At 42.3% G+C, this 23685-nt stretch overlaps 2 protein-coding genes across 5 annotated transcripts in view; both read left to right on the forward strand.

The window, feature by feature from the left end:
- The first annotated feature begins 413 nt into the window (after positions 1–413).
- Positions 414–20035, forward strand: DSCC1 (DNA replication and sister chromatid cohesion 1). 3 transcript variants are annotated; one of them, XM_077809856.1, is made up of 9 exons: positions 414–666; positions 3472–3640; positions 6898–7032; positions 10444–10550; positions 11245–11295; positions 12914–12966; positions 14213–14367; positions 15017–15165; positions 16673–20035. In XM_077809856.1, exons 1-9 carry the CDS (start codon positions 497–499, stop codon positions 16779–16781), a joined length of 1098 nt encoding a protein of 365 aa, XP_077665982.1. In that variant the 5' UTR covers positions 414–496; the 3' UTR covers positions 16782–20035. The 3 variants fall into 3 exon arrangements, with proteins under 3 accessions (XP_077665982.1, XP_077665981.1, XP_077665983.1); XM_077809855.1 differs by having other exon boundaries at positions 10444–10534; positions 11157–11295; XM_077809857.1 differs by lacking the exon at positions 414–666 and adding an exon at positions 5265–5358 and having other exon boundaries at positions 3482–3640; positions 10444–10534; positions 11157–11295.
- A 2469-nt stretch (positions 20036–22504) lies between these two features.
- TAF2 (TATA-box binding protein associated factor 2) overlaps positions 22505–23685 on the forward strand; it is a 105167-nt gene continuing 103986 nt past the window's right edge. For both annotated transcript variants that reach the window (XR_013345073.1, XM_077809859.1), the window contains exon 1: positions 22505–23541. Coding sequence is in view for 1 of the 2 variants with exons in the window: in XM_077809859.1 (XP_077665985.1) it covers positions 23489–23541 (53 nt within the window). In the remaining variant the exon portion in view is untranslated. The remainder of the gene's footprint in view (positions 23542–23685) is intronic.

Here is a 23685-nt window from a genome sequence, read left to right on the forward strand (position 1 = left end):
CAGAGGGAATGAACAGAACAGGTCATCATCAAGTGATCCACCCCGTCGCCCATTCCCAGCTTCTGCAGGGAACCTCCCTGCAGCTAAAGGGGAAAACCTGGGAGATGAGCACAGGGCAGCCCCCCTCTCAGGGAGGAGGCAGCACGATGGGGGAAGCTCTTTCCCCGTTACTGCCTCACACCGCAACTCCACCGCCCGCACCTGCTCTGCGGGGGGTATTAGTGCGTGCACCGCGCGCGGGCGTTTGTCCTTCCCCCGAACCACAGGCGAAGGGGGAGAACTCCCGCTCCTTCTTCCCCCGCCTCATCTAGACGCTGCCGCGCGCCTCCACCCCCCGGCCCCCCAGCACTAGGGCTCACGTGACTCTTCTCTGGCGGATGTAGGGCTCTCTCCGCCTTCAGGGCCCGCCCCGAGCGCGGCGCGGGGTTTTCGCGCGCTTTCGGGACCGTTTGCCGCGCGCCCGTCCCTTTGAGCGGGGAGCTCGGCGCCGGGCAGGATGCGGAGCCGCGAGGAGGTAGAGGCCACGCTGCATATCGCGAAGCTGAAGCCGGCGGAGCTGCTGCCGCCCGTGCACTGCCTCAGCTTCAGCCCCCGCGCCAGCGCCGGGGAGTGCTGCCTGCTGCAGCTGGAGCCGGGCCTTTGCGCCGAGCTGGAGGCGGGGCGCAGGTGCGGAGGTGGCCCGGCCTGGGACTGCGGCGCGCGCGCGGGGGACCGGGCCTGCAGCGCGCCCTGGCGGGCGGGGCAGGAACGATCGCGATGGGGAGGGACCGCCGGGACCTTGCCAGGCGGTCGTGTGAACTGGGTGCCGGGGGGGAATGAAGGGGCAGATCACTGTTAAAATGGATCTGTACAAGTTGCCGAACCGAAAGCCTCCCTGGGGCCCCCTGCGCATCTTGCCCGGGCGGAGTTTAAATTTCTGTTTTTAATTCATTGTTTTAATTCCCTATTGGTTAAAATGTGAAATGATCAAGGTTTGTATCCCTGGAACGTATCTGTTTCCCGTGAACAGCACCATGAATTAAAACGTGGTTCTCAACTTCTCAGCACTCTGCCTGTGAATAGTTCCTTTGAGCTCCGTAGGACTATTCATGAAGTGCATACGTGCGAACCCCATTTGTTTTTCGTGGTTCAGGGTAGTTTCTTTTGGTTGAAACAGTGGGATGTATTCTGGTTTTAGGGGCCACACAGGACTCTCTGGAGCATGGAGCCCTGGGAGAAAGTGTGAGTGCCGTGGGGGTTGTGGTTAGTAAAAGGTTTGAAAAATCCTTCATTTGACTGCAGTTGTCCTCTAAGGCAGGGGTTCTCAACCTTTTTCTTTCTCAGAACCCCCCAACTTGCTATAAAAACTCCATGGTCCAGCTGTACAACCATACCTGTTTTTCTGTATATAAAAGCCAGGGCTGGCATTAGGGGCTAGCAGACAGGGCACTTACCTGGGGTCCCACACAACAGGGGGCCCCATGAAGCTAAGCTGCTCAGGCTTTGGCTTCAGTCCTGGGTGGTGTGGCGAAGGGGCGTTGGTTTTCTGCCCTGGGCCTCAGTGAATCTAATGCCAGTCCTGCTTGGAGGACCACCTGAAACCTGATGAAAGCCTCCCAGGGGGCCTCGGACCCCTGGTTGAGAACTGCTGCTCTAAGGCAAAAGTGTAGGAAAATGTTAAAAATCACATGGAAGCAGAAGTTTTTTCTGAAGAACATTCCGAGTTAATAGGTCTGGGTTTTTATTAGAGGAACAGTTGCTGTGCCATTACCCTGAAGTAATGTGCCCTGAAGTAAGCTGGGAGTGATTGGGACTTCAGTGCAGTGTTGGTCATGTATATCAGCTTTTAGGATCAAGATTTAAAAGATCAGAAAGTGGGTGAAATGAACAAATGAGCAAGAGGTGTGGGAAGGAGGAAGGGGTAACAGTAATATGATTAAACTAACTGTATGTCACAACTTGGAGATATAAGGAGGATTTGTGGCACCTTAGAGACTAACAAATTTATTAGAGCATAAGCTTCCGTGAGCTACAGCTCACTTCATCAGATGCATGCAGTGGAAAATATAGTGGGAAGATTTTATATACACAGAGAACATGAAACAATGGGTGTTACCATACAGACTGTAACAAGAGTGATCAGGAAAGGGGAGCTATTACGAGTGGGGGGGGGCTTTTGTAGTGATAATCAAGGTGGGCCATTTCCAGCAGTTGACAAGAACAGTAGGAGGGGAAATAAACAAGGGGAAATAGATTTACTTTGTGTGATGACACATCCACTTCCAGTCTTTATTCAAGCCTAAATTAATTGTATCCAGTTTGCAAATTAATTCCAATTCAGCAGTCTCTCGTTAGCATATATTACATTGGTGGATGTGCAGGTGTGGCTGATGTGATTAGGCCCTATGATGGTGTTGCCTGAATAGATAAGAGGACACAGTTGGCAACGGGTTTTGTTGCAAGGATAGGTTCCTGGGTCAGTGTTTTTGGTGTGTGGTTGCTGGTGAGTATTTGATTCAGGTTGGGGGGCTGTTTGTAAGCAAGGACCTGCGCATCTACCAATGTGATATATGCCATCATGTGCCAGCAATGCCGCTCTCCCATGTACATTGGCCAAACTGGACAGTCTCTACGTAAAAGAATAAATGGACATAAATCAGATGTCAAAGAATTATAACATTCAAAAACCAGTCGGAGAACACTTCAATCTCTTTGGTGACTCGATTACAGACCTAAAAGTAGCAATTCTTCAACAAAAAAACTTCAAAAACAGACTCCAATGAGAGACTGCTGAATTGGAATTAATTTGCAAACTGGATACAATTAAGTTAGACTTGAATAAAGACTGGGAGTGGATGGGTCATTACACAAAGTAAATCTATTTCCCCTTGTTTTTTTCCCCTCCTACTGTTCTTGTCAACTGCTGGAAATGGCCCACCTTGATTGTCACTACAAAAGGTCCTGCCCCCTGCTCTCCTGCTGGTAATAAGAAAAGGAGGATTTGTGGCACCTTAGAGACTAACGAAGCATAAGCTTTCGTGAGCTACAGCTCACTTCATCGGATGCATTCAGTGGGGAGGAGGGTGGGAAAGGTAATAGCTCACCTTTCCTGATCACTCTTGTTACAGTCTCTATGGTAAACACCCATTGTTTCATGTTCTCTGTGTATATAAAATCTCCCCGCTATATTTTCCACTGTATGCATCCGATGAAGTGAACTGTAGCTCACGAAAGCTTATGCTCTAATAAATTTGTTAGTCTCTAAGGTGCCACAAGTACTCCTTTTCTTTTTACGGATACAGACTAACACGGCTGCTACTCTGAAACTTGTAGATATGATATTCCACCTGGTAGCAGTAGTCATAGTAACTGCAACTTGCCACCTGATTAGCAATATTTTTAATGTATTTGAAATGTTATGTCATCTGTAAATAAAGATGAGTATTCCTTTGCTATTTTTGCATTTAAAAACAAGAACTTGGTTTTTTTCAGCCTAGTGATTCGTGGTGACAAAGATGAACAAGCTGTGCTGTGCAGTAAAGATAAAACTTATGATATGAAAATAGCAGATACTTCAAATATGTTGCTGTTTATCCCTGGCTGTAAAACTCCAGAACAGCTGCTTGTAGATCAAGCATCATGTAATGTCATTCACACCCAGGTATATTCTTTTGTTTCCTTATCGTCTATTCTTCACATTAGTGTTTCACCGAAGGTGCCTATTATTATAGTATCTTACAATTGCAAATGATCAGCATGAGTGTATTAACATAAAACTTATCTATCATGGCTTCAGTTATCATCTGTTTAACAGATCCAAGCATAAAGTCTGTTTTGGGTGAGGCAGTAAGTACTTATGGTGCTTAGTAACTTCAAAGAATAGATATTTTCTCCTTCACTCAAGTGAGCTGTCTTAAATATAAGACACGAAGAGCAAATTGACACTTTTACATTAGTAGAGTGCCTGTTTAAATGGCCTACCCTGAAAGGCACATTTTGCTGCACTTTCTTAGTTCCATTGTCTAAAAAAAAAATCTTCAAAGATGACTCTTCTATCCTACCTGTTGCATCTGGAAAGATTCTATGGGATGGAGGATTTTAGAATTATGAGTTTAAAGAATTCATTGTTTCTGCCCCTTTGAAGCAAATGTAATAGATCAAATTTTCCTAAAAATGGTTAGGAAAATATTATCATTTGCTCTTAATTTTGTACAGTGGGTATAATGACATCACTAAGGAGGAGTCGCCCTCCTTCTCCAGTTCTAGAACAATCAGAGCATCATTTATTCCGCAGAGTTTGCAGTTCTGCTAGTAGGAAAAAGTCCATTCAAAACAAAGTAGATTAACAAGAAAGTAATATTCCTTCTCCTTCACTCTTGCTATGTTCTGTAATGATTTTTTGAAGTCCCAGGCACCAAGATAACTTCCTGTCAAATCACTTTGGGGTTTTTTTGGTTGGGATCTTTCCAAACATGTTGTAGTGCAGGGGTGGGCAAAGTTTTTGGGCCGAGGGCCACATCTGGGTGGGGAAATTGTATGCAGGGCTTGGGCAGGGGGTTGGGGTGCGTGAGGGAGTGTGGGGTATGGGAGGGGGTGTGGTGTGCAGGAACAGGCTCAGGGCAAGGGATTGGGGCAGAGGAGGGGTGCAGGGTGTGGCAGAGGACTCAGGGCAGGGGGTTGGGTACCCGGGGGTGCAGCAGGGGTTATGGGAAGGGGTGCAGGAGGGGTGCGGACTGCAGGAGGGTGATCAGGGGGTTGGGGTGCAGGAGGGATTCGGGCTCCAGCCCAGCGCCACTTACCTAAAGCGGCTCCAGGGTGGCAGTGGTGCACACCGCTCCGGGAAGCAGCCAGAACCATGTCCCTGCACAGCCCCGTGGGGGGGCACAGGGCTCCACACACTGCCCTTGCCACGCCTCCAGGGACCTACCCTGAAGTTCCCATTGGCCGTGGTTCCCGTTCCCGGCCAATGGGAACTGTGGGGGGCGGCGCCTGGAGCCAAGGGCAACGCATGGAGCCCTTTGTTCCCCTGACCCTGGGGCTCCAGGGAAATGGTGCTGGCCGCTTCTGAGAGCGGCGTGGGGCCCACGGCACCACTGGGGGCAATTCTGCATGCCATAGTTTGCCCACCCCTGTTGTAGTGTATAGTTATATTGCTTAGATTGCAAACTCTTTATGAGAGGTACTTTCTTTTTGTTATGTGTGCATAGTGCTAAACATAATGGGATTGGGGCCTGTAAGTGCTACTATAATACAAATAATATAAATTACCTTTCTTCTGGAAGCAGTATTGAAAGGCTCATGCATCAGTCCAAAGAGATGATCACCCAGGAGCAAGCACTCCCTTCCACAGGGCTGAGCATTCTGCTATGTTTGTCCAGGGTGAGCAACTAGCTCTGGCTATGAACTCATTATGTGTTAGCATATTTTTCAACCACTAAATGACCAGCAATATCTTCTTCTCTGAGAAATTTGAAAAGAAATGAAAAATAAGTACAGAAAAAAAACCCAAATGTTGTAGTTATTCTGCTTGTGTAATTGCCATTGCATGTGAAAAGAGCTGGAGAACTGAGGTCATAAACTAATATTTATTTAAATAAACTAATATAGGCAAAAACTATAAACAAAAAGAAGTCTAAGCTTTCCAAACAGAATTTGGATACAGTATTTCATATCTAGGCTGCTTTCTTGAGTAGTAGTGCTTGTTTTTTTTTTTAATTGACAATCTAGCTTAAATGGTTAAAAGGACAATTTAAAAACAAATTACTTAAAAATCAAATTTCTAGAACATCTTTAAAATCCTGACTTTTAAAAATACATTCATAAAAAAAAAACAACTGAGCTTTTCTGTTACTGCAGCTGTTAGAAGGATTTTTCATACAGGGGAAAGGGTTGGATCTGAGAGCAATACCACTAAATGAGCTTGGAGCCTGCTGTGCCTTCCCCATTCTGTGCTCACACCTGTCTGATTGCTGGCCTCTTCAACAGAAGAGCATTGCCTACGGCCTCCTATCATCTGAACGCCTCAGTAGGACTTTTGGGGGATGCCCAAGGTATGCTTCAGAGGTATTTCAATGCACCCTGGGATTCCTCTGAAGGTCCTAGAGAGTTTAGAAGATTGGAGACCTTGTATCAATTACACTTTTTGGTTTCTCTTCTCCCTGTGTGGTAGATTAGGGAATGAAGGCAGTTCTTCTGCTGATTGTCCCACTCAGCTTCTGTCATGTCCTGTCTCTGTATACATATCTTTGGAAAGGGAGGCACCCACCTGGGCTCCGAACCCTGCCATGGTGTCGCTGGTAAACCTCTTTTTCAGGGCCTGGGGAAAAGAAGTGTGCAGTATTTTTAACAATGACCCATGGGCACACTTAGAGCATGTACCTGGCTTATATAGTTATGTAGTGAACATCTATCTTTCTTTCCCAAGATGCATGTTTAATGAAGTGATGATTCATAGCTCCCTTCCGCATTCATTGTGTAGTAAAATGCCCATTAACTAGGAATTCCAGGATATGGGAAATAATTGGGAAGATAGCTTGTGGAGAGCAGCAAGACTGAGGTATTAGAAAAAAAGAACAGATGTTGGAAGGGGTGAAATTGACAGGACTTTAAAATATCCAGCCATTAGCAGGTATTGTCCATATGTAGAGACCAGCTGGTTTCTTTGTCATGTAGACAGTAGGTATGCTTTTATTACTGAACTACAGACTTCTAACTCTTATTCCCAATAATGGACTTCAGTGCTGAGAATATTTCTGCCTACTCTTCTTTAGAAACGAGAAACAATCTCTTTAAAAAAAAAAAATCAAGATATTTATTATGTGACCTCTATAAAATTCATTGTTAATTATTCTTTGCAAGTTACCTTGGCTGACAGTGTTAAATTAAATGAGTCACAGAATCTTTAATTTCTTTTTGTAGATTGCTGGTTTCTCCAATAATTACTGGGAATTAAGGAAATGTCGACCTAAACTAAAGAAGCTAAAGAAACTTCTAATGGAAAATCCTTATGAAGGGCCAGACAGTGAGAGAGAGAAAGCTCTGACTGACTCAAAGGTAAGCCTGTTAAGTAAATCACTTCCTTGTTTTTACTTTTCCTTTGTAATTGGTAATGCTATAAAAGCCTAGTAAAGCTACATTCTTAACTAGAAAAAATAACTTTGCTCCCAGTTTTACTTAAGTATGCAGAATTGTGCCCTTGTACACAGTTCTGCTCTGAGCTGCTTTTTCTCCCTGCTTGAGACAGCCTGGCATGCTAACCTAATCAGGAATTGCTCGCAGTGTTACTGGCTGCAGTCAGAAGGCTGTTTGCCTTAGTGAGAAGAGACAGTCTTCCTTTTTTGTGTAGACTAGAGCATGGTTTTCAAACTGTGGGTTGCAACCCAGTACTCGGTCACGGAATGTAAGGCACTGGGTTGTGGCAGCTCTGGTCAGCACTGCTGACTGGGCTGTTAAAATCCCATTAGCAGTGCTGCCCGGCTAAGGCAGGCTAGTCCCTACCTGTTCTGACATCGCATTGCGCCCCAGAAGTGGCCAGCAGCAGGTCTGGCTCCTAGGCAGGGGGTCCAAGAGGCTCCACATGCTGACCCCACCCCAAGCACTGGCTCCGGACTCCCTTTGGCCGTTTCCCAGCCAATGGGAGTTTGGGGCGGGGGGGCTGTGCCTGCAGGCAAGAGCCATGCGGAGCAGCTCACACACTTTCACCTAGGAGCCGGACCTGCTGCTGGCCATTTCCAGGGCACAGCACGGTCCACGGTGCCAGGATAGGCAGGAAGCCTGCCTTAGCACCCTTGCTGCACCACTGACCGGGAGCGGCCGCAGAAAAGCCACTCCACCCCCATGCCCCAATCCCCTACCCCAGCGCCCCCTCCTGCATCCCAAAGCCCTCATTCCTGGCCCCACCCCAGAGCCCTGACCCCCTCCCACACCCTGAACCCCTCATTCCTGGCCGCAACCCTCACCCCCAACCCTCTGCCCCAGCCCAGAGCCCCCTCCCACACGCTGAACCCCTCATCCCCAGCTTCACTGGGTCACGGAAATCAACAATTTTCTTCATCTTCAAAAAAAGTTTGAAAACATTGGACAGAGGATGGTGAGAAGAATTACTGTCCCCCTTCTGCAGGGGGAAGACTTCTGCACTAAGCTAGCAAAATGAAGCCAGAAGATGTGGGGGGAAAACTGACAACATCCATTTTGAAGTCTTAAGGAACTGGCTATCTAAATCCCCCAAATGTTATGTGACTATCAGGTGTAGTGGCTTTCCCCACCGTTACTTGTGCTTCTTGTGACTTCATTTTACCCTATGTAAAAGGCACTCACCACTAAGGAAAGGGAAGTAGAATGATATGGGAAGGAAGAGAAGTAGAATAGCAAGGGTGATATGGAGGAAGTGGAGGGAGAAAGGGTTGAGATTACTCCAAAGGCAGACATAATTACAGATCTGTCCTGCTAGAGATCATAGGTTTTGTTATTAACCTGCAAGTTCTGCCTTCAGAAAATCCAGTTCAGGCATCAAGAATGGTCAGAATGAGAGATATGAATCATCTGACTTAAAATATAAGGCACGTCTTGAGGAAATATTATTAAGTAAAGAATTTTTTCATGATGGAGTAAAATACAGTTTCTGAACATTTACATATGATCTATTAGCTGACTAGTTTTAAAACTAACTTACATTTGCATGACAATACAAATATCCTTTCAAATATTAATGCTCAAAGGTAACATCTGAGACTTCTCCGCGTTTAAAAGAAAATACTTTTAACATGTCAGTTTTGTCTAATTATCTTCTATCTTCCGACCAAAACTCAGAATATTAAAGGGATAATTTTTTTTTTTTTTTTTTTAAAAACATAAGATTCTTAACTGTGTTACAGATAACATTGTGGAACTTTAAATTAGATTGTAAGTTCCCTGGGAGGACAGGCTACGCCTTGCTGTGGGCGTTAATTCTGACTGGAGCCCCTAGATGCTACCACAATACAAGTGATGATATGCATTTTTGTTATGCTCCTTGTTAACTCTTTGCATTTCTCTTGGCATGGGCAACTAACAAGTGATTGTTTTTTCCTGTGCACAAAAATGATCAATTCAGTAGATTATAGGAAACTCATGTTTTTATAACACAGCATACTGCTACAGTGTTTGTTGCATATATTTACTCAATATTTCAATGTATTCACTGCTGACCACTGAAGTAAAACAGCGGATATTCAGTATCCAAGTACAGCAGCACTGAACAAGTGTGAGGCAGAAAGTGAAGAATACTGTTGCCAGTGAAATTACAGTAAAATTTAGACAGAATAAACTATTTAAGATGCAGGGTGGATTTGATTTAAATCAGGATTTAAATCACTAGTCAGGAAGACTTGATTTAATCATGGTTTTCTACATAAGTGCATTCTTGTTGGTTATTATAATCTTAATACATATTCTTCACAACTCAAAAATAGATGTAGGTTTCTTTTTTAGAAGGTACACGCTTTACATTTTTAAACAGTGATTTATTTTGAAAACTTTTCAGATTAGTTTTACAGCTAAATCAGAAAATGAATGATTGTTTGGTTATTTCATTTACCAAAAGTAATTGAAGCAGATATTTATGAAGTCATTGGGAGATGAACTATTTCCAATTCAACAGGTTAATCATTAATATTTGGAGGATTTTCTTGCCATGCTGTATTAGGAGGAGAACATCACCAGACAGACATTTAAATTGTTTTATTTAACTAAAACGTTAAATATTCTGGATTTTTTTCTTCAACAGCAAACATATAATATTTTAACAAAACAAGCATATGTCCCTCACTTCTCACATTTTTCTTCAGACTTCTTCTTGTCCAGATCTATTCTGCCCCCACAATCTTCTATTCACTGAACTTTTTGAAACTTTGCACTTTTAGAGAGAGGTAAGAGATTAACTCTGTGTATACAAATTTGCAGAGGGACAATAGGGTTGAGGTCTGTTATTTCTCACCTCTATATATTATTTACTTGCTTGTTAACAGCAAATACGTTTTAAAGTATGTTACTTCTGGAAACACAAATCCACAGTTTGAGAACTGCAAAACTAAGCATCTCTGATGGTATCTTCTTGCATGCTGCAAATGTGTACCTCACATAGGATGGCCACTTGAGCTAGTCTGACTTCTGGAGGTAGTCTTATATCACTGGTACATGGTGCAAAGGCTTCCTTTATTTAGAAAGAATGTTATTTTTTTAAAAAATTGAACGATCTTTGGAGAAACTAGTTTAAATTGCAGGAAAAGATTGTTTGCAAATTTGAACTAGTGTGGTAAATTTAAGAGACTTTAAAACCCAAGCCTCCACTGTGTTCTCCCATCCCTGTTCTAAATAATGTTTATCTTCATCATATTTATATGAGGTAATATTTACTTTCTTCAGTTTAGCTTTAGCAAGGGTTGAAGGTAATCCATTTTTTTTTTTTTTTCTTCTTGCATGCTGCAGTATACAATGGAAGACTTGCTAGATCGGATTCAAGCGAGTGAGGAGGAAATACTGCATCAATTGCAGGTTATAAATGCCTGTAAAATTGAAGGTATTTGTCCCTATAGGTAGGATATGTATTATTTTGTAGCATAACACATGGGGTCAACTTAGTGAGGAATGCAAGAAAGTGGTGGTCTCTGCAGGGCTTTGTATAGCTTTCTCCCGAAATGTCAATAGTATCTTCCAATGTTTTATGTAGGAGTCAAAGGAGTTAATTGCTTTATTTGACTCCAAGCAGTCACAACATGAAAGGCAGGCAGATAGACATAGGCATGCATAGTGGGTTGAGAATACCTGCCACTATTGTTAGTAGTTCTCAAATGCTTGCATAACATGCATCACAAAATATTAAAAATTCTTATTGACTACATCCCTATTCAATAGTATAACATCCCTGTAACAACTGTGCAGTAGTTGATTTACATAGAAAAGTAACAAGGTATTTTGATCTCTCCTTGAAAAATTTAATCACACTGGTCTCTGCTCCATTCTACTATTCTGTTCCTTTCCTTTTTCTCCTCTTGTTAAATGTTGTTTAAATAATCTTTTAAGAGCTTGGTGTTCTGTTTGTGCCTTGAAAGGGAGCTGAGACTCAAGTGTGAGAATCCTGAAAGATATTTTCAGAGAAGCAGAATTACGAAGTATTATTACATATTTCTTCTGTTTGGCAGGATATTGGAGGGTTCTAGAATTTGATTATGAGATGAAACTTCTGAATCATGTGACTCAGTTAATAGATTCTGAATCTTGGTCTTTTAGCAAGGTTCCTTTAAGTATCTGTCTTCAAGAACTTGGATCCCTGGAACCCAAGTAAGTATCTTTTTGTTTCTTTGTGCTTAAAGCACTAGAAAACAAATTACTGTTACTCATATTAATCATCATTAGTATTTGCACTTACCATAGAGGAGTCGTATAATAACTATATTCAACTAACAGTGCTCAAGATTAGAAGTTCTTTGACTCCGTAAAACATAAATCCATTTCACCTTCAAGGTACAATCCTGCTCTGAGGTCAGCGTGGAGCTGCACTGCTCCATGGAGAGCTCTGGCTCATAGTTAGGAACACATTCATTGCTACAACCTACTTGGGGCGGGAAGAGATGCACTTACCCCCTGCCCACTCTAAATGCTTCTGGCCACCTTTGTTGTCTGGTATGTAGGTGGGACAGAGCTATGGCCTGTCTCCTCATATGTTTTGCAGAAATCTTTTGTCCCATAGGGGAGCAGTCCTTTTATATAGGGAGTATGTGGGCTGCAATTGTGTCCCTTGCTGTGAATGGGCCACAGTGCGGGCTTCTTATACCCATTTTTCCCTCCCACCATTTTTTATGTGCTCAAGGGGAGCATAGCATGGCCCTGAGTAATTTTATACAGTAAAGGTGTGACACTTCAGGTCTGGTTAGACTGATCTCTGTTCCCTGGTCAGTGTCACATAATCATGGGTCGTGATTACAAAAAATCCTACTCCAGTCTCATGGCAGGCATAAGTATCCACTGACTAAAGTGCTGTTCACTCTATTGTATGTTCTGCTTGTACCCATGACTTAATTGGCAGGCTGCTGCCCATGGTGGAATACCAATCAGGAAGCATGGCAAACAAAAAATGTGTGGTGGGCACCTCCTGCATAATCATTTTGTGTTATGCAGTGGCACTTCTGGTAGTGTAATGCTTTATTTGAATAAATATCAGTGATCATATTAATAGAATAGTATTAAAATATTTACAGGCCATTCCATTCAAATTACAAGGCTACTGAATTGTGCTTACTGACTGAGGCTTTATAAATTTTTGTTGAACTTCATTTAGGGGAAAAAAACCCATACTAACATTTTGCTTTTATCCAAAATCTGCAAAGTAGTACAAGTTAGGCTATAATTTGATGCAACCAGTCCATAAAGTACCTTTTATTAATATGTTATACATATCTGCAGTGCTTTGTGAACCTCTGTGATGCTTTTTGCTGGTGAAAAATGAGGGCAGGCAAGAGTCCTATCTTCCTTCCCTCTGCATCTCTTCAAAGCACAGTGGGAGTGGGCACTAGGGAGGCGAAGTTGCTGGGGTACTATGGCAGGGGATCTTCAGAGACCCTGGATCAACCTCCCTCACTTTGTCCATTTCAGCCCCTATTTACTTTGTTCCCTTTCAGCTCCTGTTACTTCTATGTCTCTCTCTGTCAGCTCTGTCGCCTTAGTCTGTTCCTTTGCTCCCTAACCCTTCAGCTGCTATGACACATCCCATCCCCTATTGTCTTTCCTGCTTTTGCTTTGTCTGCCCGTTTCAGTGTGTTAGTGGGAGGGAGGAAGGTATTTGTAGTGATTTTTTTGATTGTACGCTAACTTTATACAATACATAATTTCAAAATGCCTTCCTTTGCCATAAATCTGAAATGCATAAAAGTTGATTTTAAAGTTTAACTTTTTATTTCAGAGAAATGATACAACATATTCTTTTAAGTTATGGAAAGAAATATACTGATGAAGGTAAGTTATGGCAGGGATGCATTTATTAAGAAAGGAGGGTTAAGAATTAACAAATTACGTACTAAAACAACAAAGTGTAAGAGAGTAGGGAGGCCAACCCTGAGCTAAGAAATGTTTAGGCTGATTATCATGAAAACTTTCCTTAACAGTGAGGTCTACTAAACTATGGGATAGGGAAACTAGTGTCATTAGAGAAAAATCATGAATTAGCAGAGAGGTGCCTGAGATAAGCTAGTAGATCTTTCCAATTCATAACCTCTGTGATTGAGTTTAAATGTGTTGCACAGCATTAAAGAACTCTTTTTCTGATGGATTTTATCATCCAGGCATTTGAATTAACTTGTGTAGTAGGGCATAGTGGCTCTTAGAGGCCTATAGGCCCAACATGGGTGTTTCTGATTTCAGCTCATAATGTGGGGTTGGAATGAGTGTTGGGAAAGGCAGAGCTATAGAAGGCACTCTACTTGCATAAGCGGAGACCACGGAAGTGGCAAGACCTGGTGTGGCGCTCTCCATTAAAGGCGTTGGAAATGGCGCTATTGCAGCAGTGACTGTTGGGATATCTCTAGCATGGGAGGGGTTGGTTTGTCTGAGCCCAAGGAAGTGGCCTGGAAGTCTGAGAGGACCTGGATGCAGGAGGAGTTTGGGAAGGGAGAAGGTGAAGCAGGTAAACTTGAAACCCAGGGTTCGCACATATTCTTTTTTTCTTCGGGCTTTGGACTAGGTCTTTCAGAGAGTGGGAGAAAGTGCACCTTACCCTCTTCGCTACCCTGTATCAAGGGAGAAGACCAGGATACCGCCCTTGGGGAAGTGAAAGGACTACTGAACTGTTTAGCTCAGAGAGTGCAAACAACTGTTGATATCAGACTTGCATAAACAAGAGTGAAAGAGATGGGGATGGGGGTGGCAGGGGAGGTAAAAGGACTGTTTCACCTGAGGAGGGTGCAGGTCTGTTGATGTTAGTCCTGATCAACAGGGCTAAAAGCTGTGGCTAGGAGAGGACTAAGGATGTACTTGTTTCTGTTCTGACTCTTGTTTACCTGGGAAGGGAGGGGACTTTAGTTTAGCCAGAGCATAAAACAACCAGCCAGAGGGTTAACTTAACCAGCCAGAGGGGAAACTTAGGCACAAATTACCCTGCCAGGAGGGGTAGACTGCAGAGCAGATGGGAAACTTGAGGCACAGAAATGTCCTGATACCAATGCAAGTAAGAACCTGTGAGTGTAATTTATTTTTCCCTTTACAGATGAAGTTTATTTTGAAATGAATGCAGATAAAATATGCACAGCTACAGCACAAATGCTCTTGCAAAATGCAGTTAAATTCAATCTCTCAGAGTTTCAAGAAGTATGGCAACAAAGTGTCCCCGAAGGGCTGACAACAAGGTTGGATCAGCTCAAGGTAAAAACTAAACTAGTGGATTTGGTTTCATGTATTAGCAGGATGTTCTTACTGCTGTATTGTGTAGGACTTGTATATGAATCATGAACAACCGGCTTCTTATTTTTTATTTCAACTGTATTTGCCAGCAGCTGAGAGAAGCACTATAGTCCTGCACTAAAGCATTTACAAGGCATTTCCTGAAAAGTGAAACTGCCTAGGACCTCAGCAGTGTAGGAAGGAGCATGACAGTGCTCTCCTAGCTGTCTCCCTGGACCTGATACACATAGCTATAGAAGAAAAATTTCAAATCTACAGTCTATTACTATCAATGTAGACAGAACTAGAAGTCCAACATACTGTAGAACAGCCTTTAATGATTCTAGCATGCTGTAACCAATATAAATGTTGTTGAAGGTGGTAGTGGGATATCAAGTTGTGTATTTTTACATGTTCCCCTCCCTTAAGGGATATGAGAACTACCTCCTTCATGATGGCAGGTATTGTGAAGGTTTCAGTTTTCCTTCTAGTATTGCTGCTACTCAGAGTTTAGGGGTTAAAAATACTGAGATAAATGTCAACAGTAACACAAATTGATATGCCAAGAGACGGGAGGTTTGATCATGTTTTCTGCGTTAAAATTTGTGTCATCCTATTATTGTCCCAATAGGGTTTGGCTCTGTTGGATAGAAACTCAAGACCAGAGACTATCTTCTTGCTAAAAGTAGAAGACTTACCTGAGGATAACCAGGAAAGGTTCAACAGGCTATTTACCGTTCGGGAAAAGTGGACAGAAGCAGACATTACCCCATATATTCAGTAAGTAGTTCACTACTAAGCATAATACTGTTTTAAAGTACAGTAAGTACATAATCACTTGCATAGTACTTGGTTGCATCATGGGCAACTATAGCTGATAAAACCTTAAAGTGCTAGATTTTTTTTGCAAATTCTAAATGAGTAAAATATACTTACAGTATAGTCATTCAGAAGTATTACCTGTACTATGTGAATAGTGAGGGTGAATTCCTGGGGCCCCTTGAACTAAATGGAAGTTTTGTATTGACTTTCACTTCAGTGGGGGTAGAATTTTCCAAAGGATAAAAAGCTAAAAGTTATAAACTGTCTCCTAGTAGACCTTTTCTCCTATTAGTAACACTTTGTGACTCATCCACATGAGCTATCTTGAAATCAAAATCTTAACTGGAAGTTATGTAACTCAACTTTTCACTTGCAGATTATAAGAGTGTGAATTCACAGTGAGTGTTGGACCAAAGTCTGGAGAAGGGACAGCCAGACTAGTGGAAGATTAAGGGATTAGAAGAGCTTAGTCAGGAAATAATTAAAAGGAGGCAAAATTGAAAGGAGATTAGCAGTAAATATTTGACTTTAGAGAAAAGGCTAAAAAACTTCAACTTTCCTTTATACATCATATCTCCCAAATTAGTTTTCTTTTTAAAGTCAGTAAAATCAAACTTAATTCCAGAACTACACTCCAGTCTTACTTCTCATGTTTCATCCTTTCCCTTAGTCCTTTGGATTGTTCAAAATTGACATAACATTCACATGATCCAATCAAGCTCTGGGCCTTGTTGGGCTAAGCAATGTACAAGCAGACACACTTGGTCTGACATGGTCCTTGCCTCAGAGCTTTGAGCCAAATTCTGCTGTTTAGAGTAAAATCTGAAGTGACTCCATTGACTCAGGCTTGGTCTGAACTTATCGGTATAGCGATGTCCATCGGGGTGTGAAAAAAAACCCTACACTCCCGACCAACATAGCTACGCCAACAAAATTCCCAGTATAGATGCAGCTCTGTCAATGGAAGAATGTTTTTGTTGATGTAGCTAACATGATTCAGGAAGGTGGTAGCTACACTGACAGAAAACCCCGATGTTGTCTAAGTCTATACTAGGGGGCTATGCTGATACAGCTATGACAGCATAGGCTCTGTTGTGTAAACAGCTATACTGGTGTGTAAACAGCTATACTGGTGTAATGGAGAACAGAATTAGGCTTTTGCCTTTTAGATTGTAAGATATTCAAGTTAGGAACCATTTTTGTGTTTTGTAAAGCATGTAATATGCTTTTGGGAGTTACATAAATGCAGCAAGCTATGCCAAGTTATGAATTTTAGATGATTGAAAGCATTTTGGGAGAAGCACACCAATAGCTTATTAAGCAACACTCTAGTCAGGCTGATTGCTACGTTAGGAAAATCGGTTACTGAAACAGTTTGTACTCAATCCTGAAATACTGTGTCCTAATAACCTTTTTTTAAAGTTACTGAAGAGTGTTTTCACCACTACTTTCTTTTTCTCTTCAGAGACTTATGTGCAGAGAAGCAAACAGTAGGTGCACTTCTGACCAAATATGCTCGTTCTTCCATGCAGAATGGCATCAAAGTTTATAACTCTAGAAGACCCATCTCATAACAAGAAATGACCTTATTTAAGAATCAAGAATACATCAAGGAATAACAACTGATGGTGTTCATACCAGAATTATTTAATTATGTAGCAATATCAACTAATTTGAAATGTCACGGTTGTGAAAGACCGGTCAGCTTAAAAAAAAAAAAAAAAAAAAAGTGTAGTATTGTATGCCAAAGACGGTGGAATTCTTGATTTATTTTAGATCTTTGTGGAAATAATTGCTCTACCAAAATCTAAAAACACACGTTGCTGGAATCTAGTTTCCACCACTTAACCAGAAAGACCTACAAATTTGTTTGTATTGAACTGAAATTTGTAGTTTGTCTTAAAATTCTAGAAGCAAAGTAAACTCAGTATTTTTACTTTCCCTTTGTGCAAAAATATTTGCACATACTCTTTTTAAATAAGTCTGTTGATAGGTTAGTAAAGTCCAATAGAAAATTATTACAGAGAAAACTTATTTCTTCTACACAGCAGTCATTTTCCCCCCATTTATCTTATAAAAGAAGTCTACTTCCGGTGACAGTACTGAATATAGTATTTCAAAAGCAAAGTGGAATACTTGGTTTGTTTGCTATAAAAACTGAACTGTCAGAGCATCATAGTTACCAACAAGCAATATTAGTGTTTTGAGCTATGTGTGTAAAATGAGAAGTTTGGCCTTATCAGTGAATTACTCATTTCCACTGTGGACTACAGGTCAGGCAAAAGTGGTCCTTCTGGTTCATGTCTTTGAATGTGGATAACATGAAACAGAATTATGAGGCACTTAAATTGTCAAGAACCCAGAACATTAATACTATTGGCAAAAATTGCCTTAAGTTACATGATACTAACAGGTCTGTAAAATCCAGGCTAAGAGGATGCCTCAAATTACTCAGACATGGTATAGACTCAGCAACATTTTCTGTAACCTGCTCTTCACCACTGGAATATTGTCAATATAAAGTTAATATACCAGAAGGCTTATTTTTAAAAGTGATAAATTAAACTGTTTGTAGTATTGTAGTGCATACCTAAAATATATATAAACCCTAGAAAAAAGTTTATGCAACACTTCTACCCAAATGTAAATATTTTTGAAATGTAGAGCTGTGAAGCATTTACTCTTTGTAATATTGCCAAGTTAAATGTTGTGAAGGCTTTTTAAAACTGGATTTCCATTTGTTCTTAGTAACCCTGTGCAATCCAGGTTGCTATTTGACAGCTTTGCAAATCTGTGTTAAAGGGAAATATTATTGTAATACTTTAGGTAGCTTGTTATTTAAGATTTGAATGCACCTAAAGCATTCATATATAACCATCATGTGGTCTTCCACACATATAATGTGCCAATGAGTGGGAAAGGAGGGGAAGAGAGAGGAACAAATGTGCTATAAAATAACCTGGTCTAACCTTAAAATAGGGTATACTTATCCTTAGAATTCTAATGTAAGAGCTGAATAAACTCCAGCACCACCTCCCCTCTGCAGTCAGATAGCTTCTCTGTGTGTGTTTTTTTTAATTGAAGGATAGTCTTTCCATTTTGCTAGAATATCCCCAACATAATATGGATGCCAAAAGGCCTTAGTGAACAATAAATCTCAAACTCTCCACAGACTGGGTCTTCAGGGCAGAATTTGGGGGTTCTGTTCCAGGAACTATATACCCTAACTGTTAAGATAGTGAAGCAGGAGTGTGGGGTTTTTTTTGTTTTTTCTTCCCAATAAAGGGCTGAAGTGAGCAGTGTGGGGCCCAGGAGTCCAAACTTTTGTTCTTTCCTCACAGCAGCTCCATTCTCCCACACAAGACCCTCAACACAAAAATATAAAACGGGATTGGCCAGCATGTTAAGGGTCAACATTTTTAATTGCTTAATACAAGATTACTCATCCTGTGGATTATAAATGTCTTACTCTGTAAAGCACCATGTAAATTTACAGTGCTGTGTACTTAAATTTACTTGATAATGAGATCTTCTGGAAAGTAGGAGGAAGCCATGATCTTGTTACCAAGAGAACTGATCAATCAGATTTGTCTAAATACTCTTTAATGAATGTATAATATTCATTGTCAGCTGACTTTAATAAGAATATAATTTACTTGATCAGTTTTAGCAGACTAACAAACAGAAAACAAGCTGTCTTTTGGAGTCAAAACAATCCTGGATTTGGAAAGAGGAAATTGAAGAGACAGTAGAATAGATTTCAGTAACACCTTATATGCAACAGCTTTCATCCTAAACTAATGGAAACATGACAAAGAGCTTACTGGGAACACAACTAATCTAAACTGTGAAGAAACTTTTAGTGTCACCACTAGGAAAAAAATAGGGCTGGCTTGCTTTTAATAAACTCCTTATGTAGTTAAGCACAGCAGCTTTGTCCCGTAATATAATATTTAATATCATGGAGAGAATTTCATGTATTCACAAATAGACCACACACTACACTGTCCACTACTGCACCTAAAGGACTATATGTACTATTACATGAGGAGATGAGGACTGGGGCCAAGCAGCAGGGGGCTGAATGAAATACACAATACATGTATTTCTTTTTCTCAAATTCAGAGAAAAGAGTGAGCTGTATATTATACATACAGATGTTCATATAGCTTCCTATAGCAATTTACCTAGTCTGTATCAGCCCTCATATACAGCAGTTATTCACTTGTGGGTTTTATTTGAATCAAATATGTAAACTAGATTTTGGTGATTAATCCACCATTCTCAAAATAACTATTGTTATGGGATTAGCTAGTCTTTACTATTTAATGACTGTAGGAAAATCAGATTTCCATTGACTACTCATCCATTTGTCTTATCTTTCCTTGAACACTTCCAGTGATCGCTATTACATAGCCTCCCTCCCTGAGTTATCGTCTTACGTGAAAGTACTTTTTAGACTAGATTCCCTACACCCACTCAGTTATGAGGGCAGCATATGATAGCAAAAATTCACATGCAACAGTCATTTCCTTCCTTGTCTATTGTATTTGTATCTCATTCTGCTGTGATCACTTGATCCACTCTTTTACTATATTATAGGCTTTGTTTAAAAATTACTCAAAGGTTATACAGTAGAATTCTATGAGTAGGTTGACTGTAAAAACTAGTCTTAATTATGTTTCTAAAATTAATTGCTTCCATGCATTTTAAGGTTGAGCAAGTATAAAGAAAGTTACTCAAGTCAGATTTGTACATTTTATGAACTGTAAGGAATTGTGAACATTTTAAAAGATTAACACTTGTAAATAAAGGAGTTGTAACTGAATATTGCAGAATATAATACTTCCATGAACTGTTGCTAAGATACTTTAATACATGGATACAATATATGCTATAATTTAACACACCAGAGGCTAACAAGCAATATTTGTGACATAACTGCACATGGATATACCTATAACCTGAGATTAAAATAGCATTCAATACAGTGGTAGGAATTTGTTTCTTACAATGTTTGGACATCATATCTACATACATTCTACATTACACTAACAGCTTAGCAAATATTCATGCCGGCTCTGTGAAGCATGCAGACATTTAGAATAGCAATGTAAAACAGATGTCCTCAAACTTAGGGCCAAAATTTTTACATTTAGATGCTCAGATAGGGTTTTAGTTTCCAAACTAGACACCCTAGTTCGACAATTCTGTTTGATGTACGTGCTATCATGACAGGCAGTTTCAAGAATTTCATTCTCCTAAGTAAAACTTGTCCCATTCACTGTAGTGGGATAGTTCTATATAATGCCATGAGCACAGAAAAATGTATGAACCAGATGCTCCATTCTTTGTGCAGGCAAAACTCCTTATGGAAGATGATTTAGTTTAGACCCTTTTCAGCATAACAAAATGATAGTTTCAAATTTACAGACTGAAAGTGAATAAATACACAAGTTAGTTGTCCTAGAAATAATAGGTTTCTCACACTAGTTGAATGTCAGGCTCAGAGTGCCTTTCTGAGTGGAGATGGGAGTGAGGAGATTCTATCACTAAGTTATGCATATAAATCACATAACACGGCTGTTACTCTGAAACCTAAGTTATCCATATAAAACACAGCATTGGGAGGATCTGACATGAAGAGGATGGTAGAAACAGCCATTGTCATTAGGCAGGATCAGAAGGGAATGAAATTGTTTTACAACCTCCCCATCCTGGCCTTAACTTAAATGTCCACGAGGAAGAGGAAATCGCTGCAGATATCACAAGGAGTTAACAATACCTTTTACTAACTTGATCATGAGATTTTACAAACTATACAGCCGAAGCCAGCTCTGGGAATTAAGGTTAGCGTTTGTCCAAAAATGTATTAGGAGCCAAGTTTCACTATAGGATTAGTTCCTATCAGGCTCCCTGTGGGGCAGGATAAAAGAGTTGGCCACTATTGCAATTTTATCACATCTTACCATTAGAGCTGGTCAAAACAAATGGAGCCCACCTCCTTCCCCACTGTTCCTCACATGTTCTTGTCAACTGCTGATTAATGGCCCACCTTGATTATCACTATAAAAGGTCCCCCACAACCCACACCCACCGCTCTCCTGCTGGTAATAGCTCACCTTAAGTGATCACACTCCTTACAGTGTGTATGGTAACACCCATTGTTTCATGTTCTATGTATAAAAATCTCCCCACTGTACTTTCCACTGAATGCACCCGATGAAGTTATGCTTCACGAAAGCTTAACAAATTTATTTGAGCAGTCTCCAAGGTGCCACAAGTCCTTTTCTTTTCGCGAATACAGACTAACATGGCTGCTACTCTGAAACCTGCAACAAAATTATTTACATCTAAATCTTCAATAGAATTTTGATAATCGAGCAGAAATACAAGAACAAATATTCCAGCTAAAATCTAAAACATTTCAGTTTGGTGCCTCATTCTCCCATTTGCTATAGGTCAGACTACATCCTTCATGATACAAGAGCAGTCTCCTCTCTTGGAGAGGGAGGGCTGCACACCATGGAAGAAGCAAGCCAGCCAACCAGCCCAGCGAGAACAGGACGTGAGAGGGCAGAACTACTACTCCCGCGAGGCAATGCGGCAGCACTCCCAAATATTTCGTTTTTCAGGTGCTCATTTTTAAGTCTTCCCGAAACCGAAAAGCCAACACTTCTTTCAAAAACACAAACAACCCCGCCCCACAACCCACCCCGAAAAAACAAAGCCACGTTTAGTAAAAAGAGTCACAAAATAGCTCTTCCCCACTGAAAACGTTTTTGCTGAAGATTTGCCCCAGCCTTACTTGGACGGTGGAAACGAGGCATCGCCTAACACAGATTTCCACCCTCGCCAATGGGGCACAGCCAAGCCGCCCAGTGGATAAGGAACTGGGCAGGAAATGGTGTGAGACGCCCGAGCGAGAGTGGGGGCTCGGGGAATGCGGGAGGTGGGTCCCACCGCCTGTCCTTACACTGCACATCCCTGTTTCCCTGCCCCCACCCCTTCCCAAACCACCACCAGGAGCTCCAGGCACAAACACTGCGCACGCGCCTCCCCCGGAGCTGCTCACAGCCGGGCCGCTTTGCGGGGTTACGGGCGAGATGCGCATGCGCAATCCGGCCGAGAAGCTCATCGCTATAATTTTGATTCCCCCCCGTCCTTTTCTCTGTCTCGCTCAGATTCCTCCAGGTCGCGCCGCACAGGGGGCAACGGAAAAGAGGGTTTTTTAAAAAGCTTTTAAGCCGGCCTTGACCTTTCAACTGCCGGAAGTTCAAAGGTTACCAACAAAATGGCGGCCGCAGCTGCTGCAGGGCTTACTGGCGGTGTGGATCCGGCGGACGCTGGACGGGCCCAGGCAGCGCCTCGCCCGCCCTGCTGAGCGCTGGGACGCAGTTGCATCCAGGGGCCCGAGCTGCTGTGTGTGTGCGGGTTAGCGCCCAGCCGCCCCCGAGACACGCCGCCGGAGGGCAGCGGCCGCCAGCCCAGCCCCTGCCCCGGGAACGGCGGCAGCCCCCAGCCAGGCACCGGAGCAGCTTCCACGCGCCTAGGAGCCATAACCCCAGCGCTACCAAGTCAGGAGCGGCTTCTGCTCGCCCAGGGCTGCAGCCGAGCCGTGCCCCCACGGCACCCCACCTGGCGGGGGCCGCAGAGCAGCCCCCGACCTGCCCCATCCCCTCCTGGCAGCAGCCGACGCCGCCAAGCAACGCCCGCCCCGCCGCCGACTCCCCCACCCCCAAGAGCCCGGGAGCGGCCGCCTCGTTCCCGCCTAAAAATAGCGAACGCCTCAGCAGCCCCCTCCCACCTACCTATTAGCAGCAGCCCCTGCTGACCCAGCAGGAGGCTGCACTGGCAGGAGTATGAACCCCTCACCCCGGTCATCACCATCAGTAGTTCCCAGACCTCCCCCAGCAAAGTCCATCACTTGTTGAGGAGCAGGCCTGCAACACCTATTTCCACTCTGCATTTAGCAGCTCAGATTGTGTAGCTTCCAGGGTGAGGGAGGCAGGAAATCTGTCACCTCCTTGTACCTTCTGTGGAAGGGAATTGTGTGTCACACACACATAGTATAAATAAGAAGACTGTATGTTGACTTTATAACTGCGGCTTCTCTGATCTGGCCATGACTGAATCTTGGGAGTCTTAGATCCACTGGTGATAGAACAGTAATGAAAGGGAACTTGACAAGGGGAAAAATCAAACCACCCATCCAAAGACCACTAATGAGGACGAAGTTGATGCATATTTGACTCTCAAGAGTTAAGTGCTGCTGTGCAGGATGAATAGGAAGAAAGGAGACAAGGGATTTGAGAGCCCAAGACCTTATAAATTATAAGTATTAATTTTTGTATTTCTTTTGCGTGCTTGAGATTAGTGTTCATTCTCTGTATTATGTAATCCGAAAGCTTTGTCGTGTAGGTTCAGCTGTAACTTAGTTAACAGTGCTACTTACGATGCATGAACCAGTATAGAATT

This window comes from Eretmochelys imbricata, chromosome 2 (genome assembly GCF_965152235.1).
Source record: "Eretmochelys imbricata isolate rEreImb1 chromosome 2, rEreImb1.hap1, whole genome shotgun sequence".
Classification (NCBI taxonomy): Eukaryota; Metazoa; Chordata; order Testudines; family Cheloniidae; genus Eretmochelys; species Eretmochelys imbricata.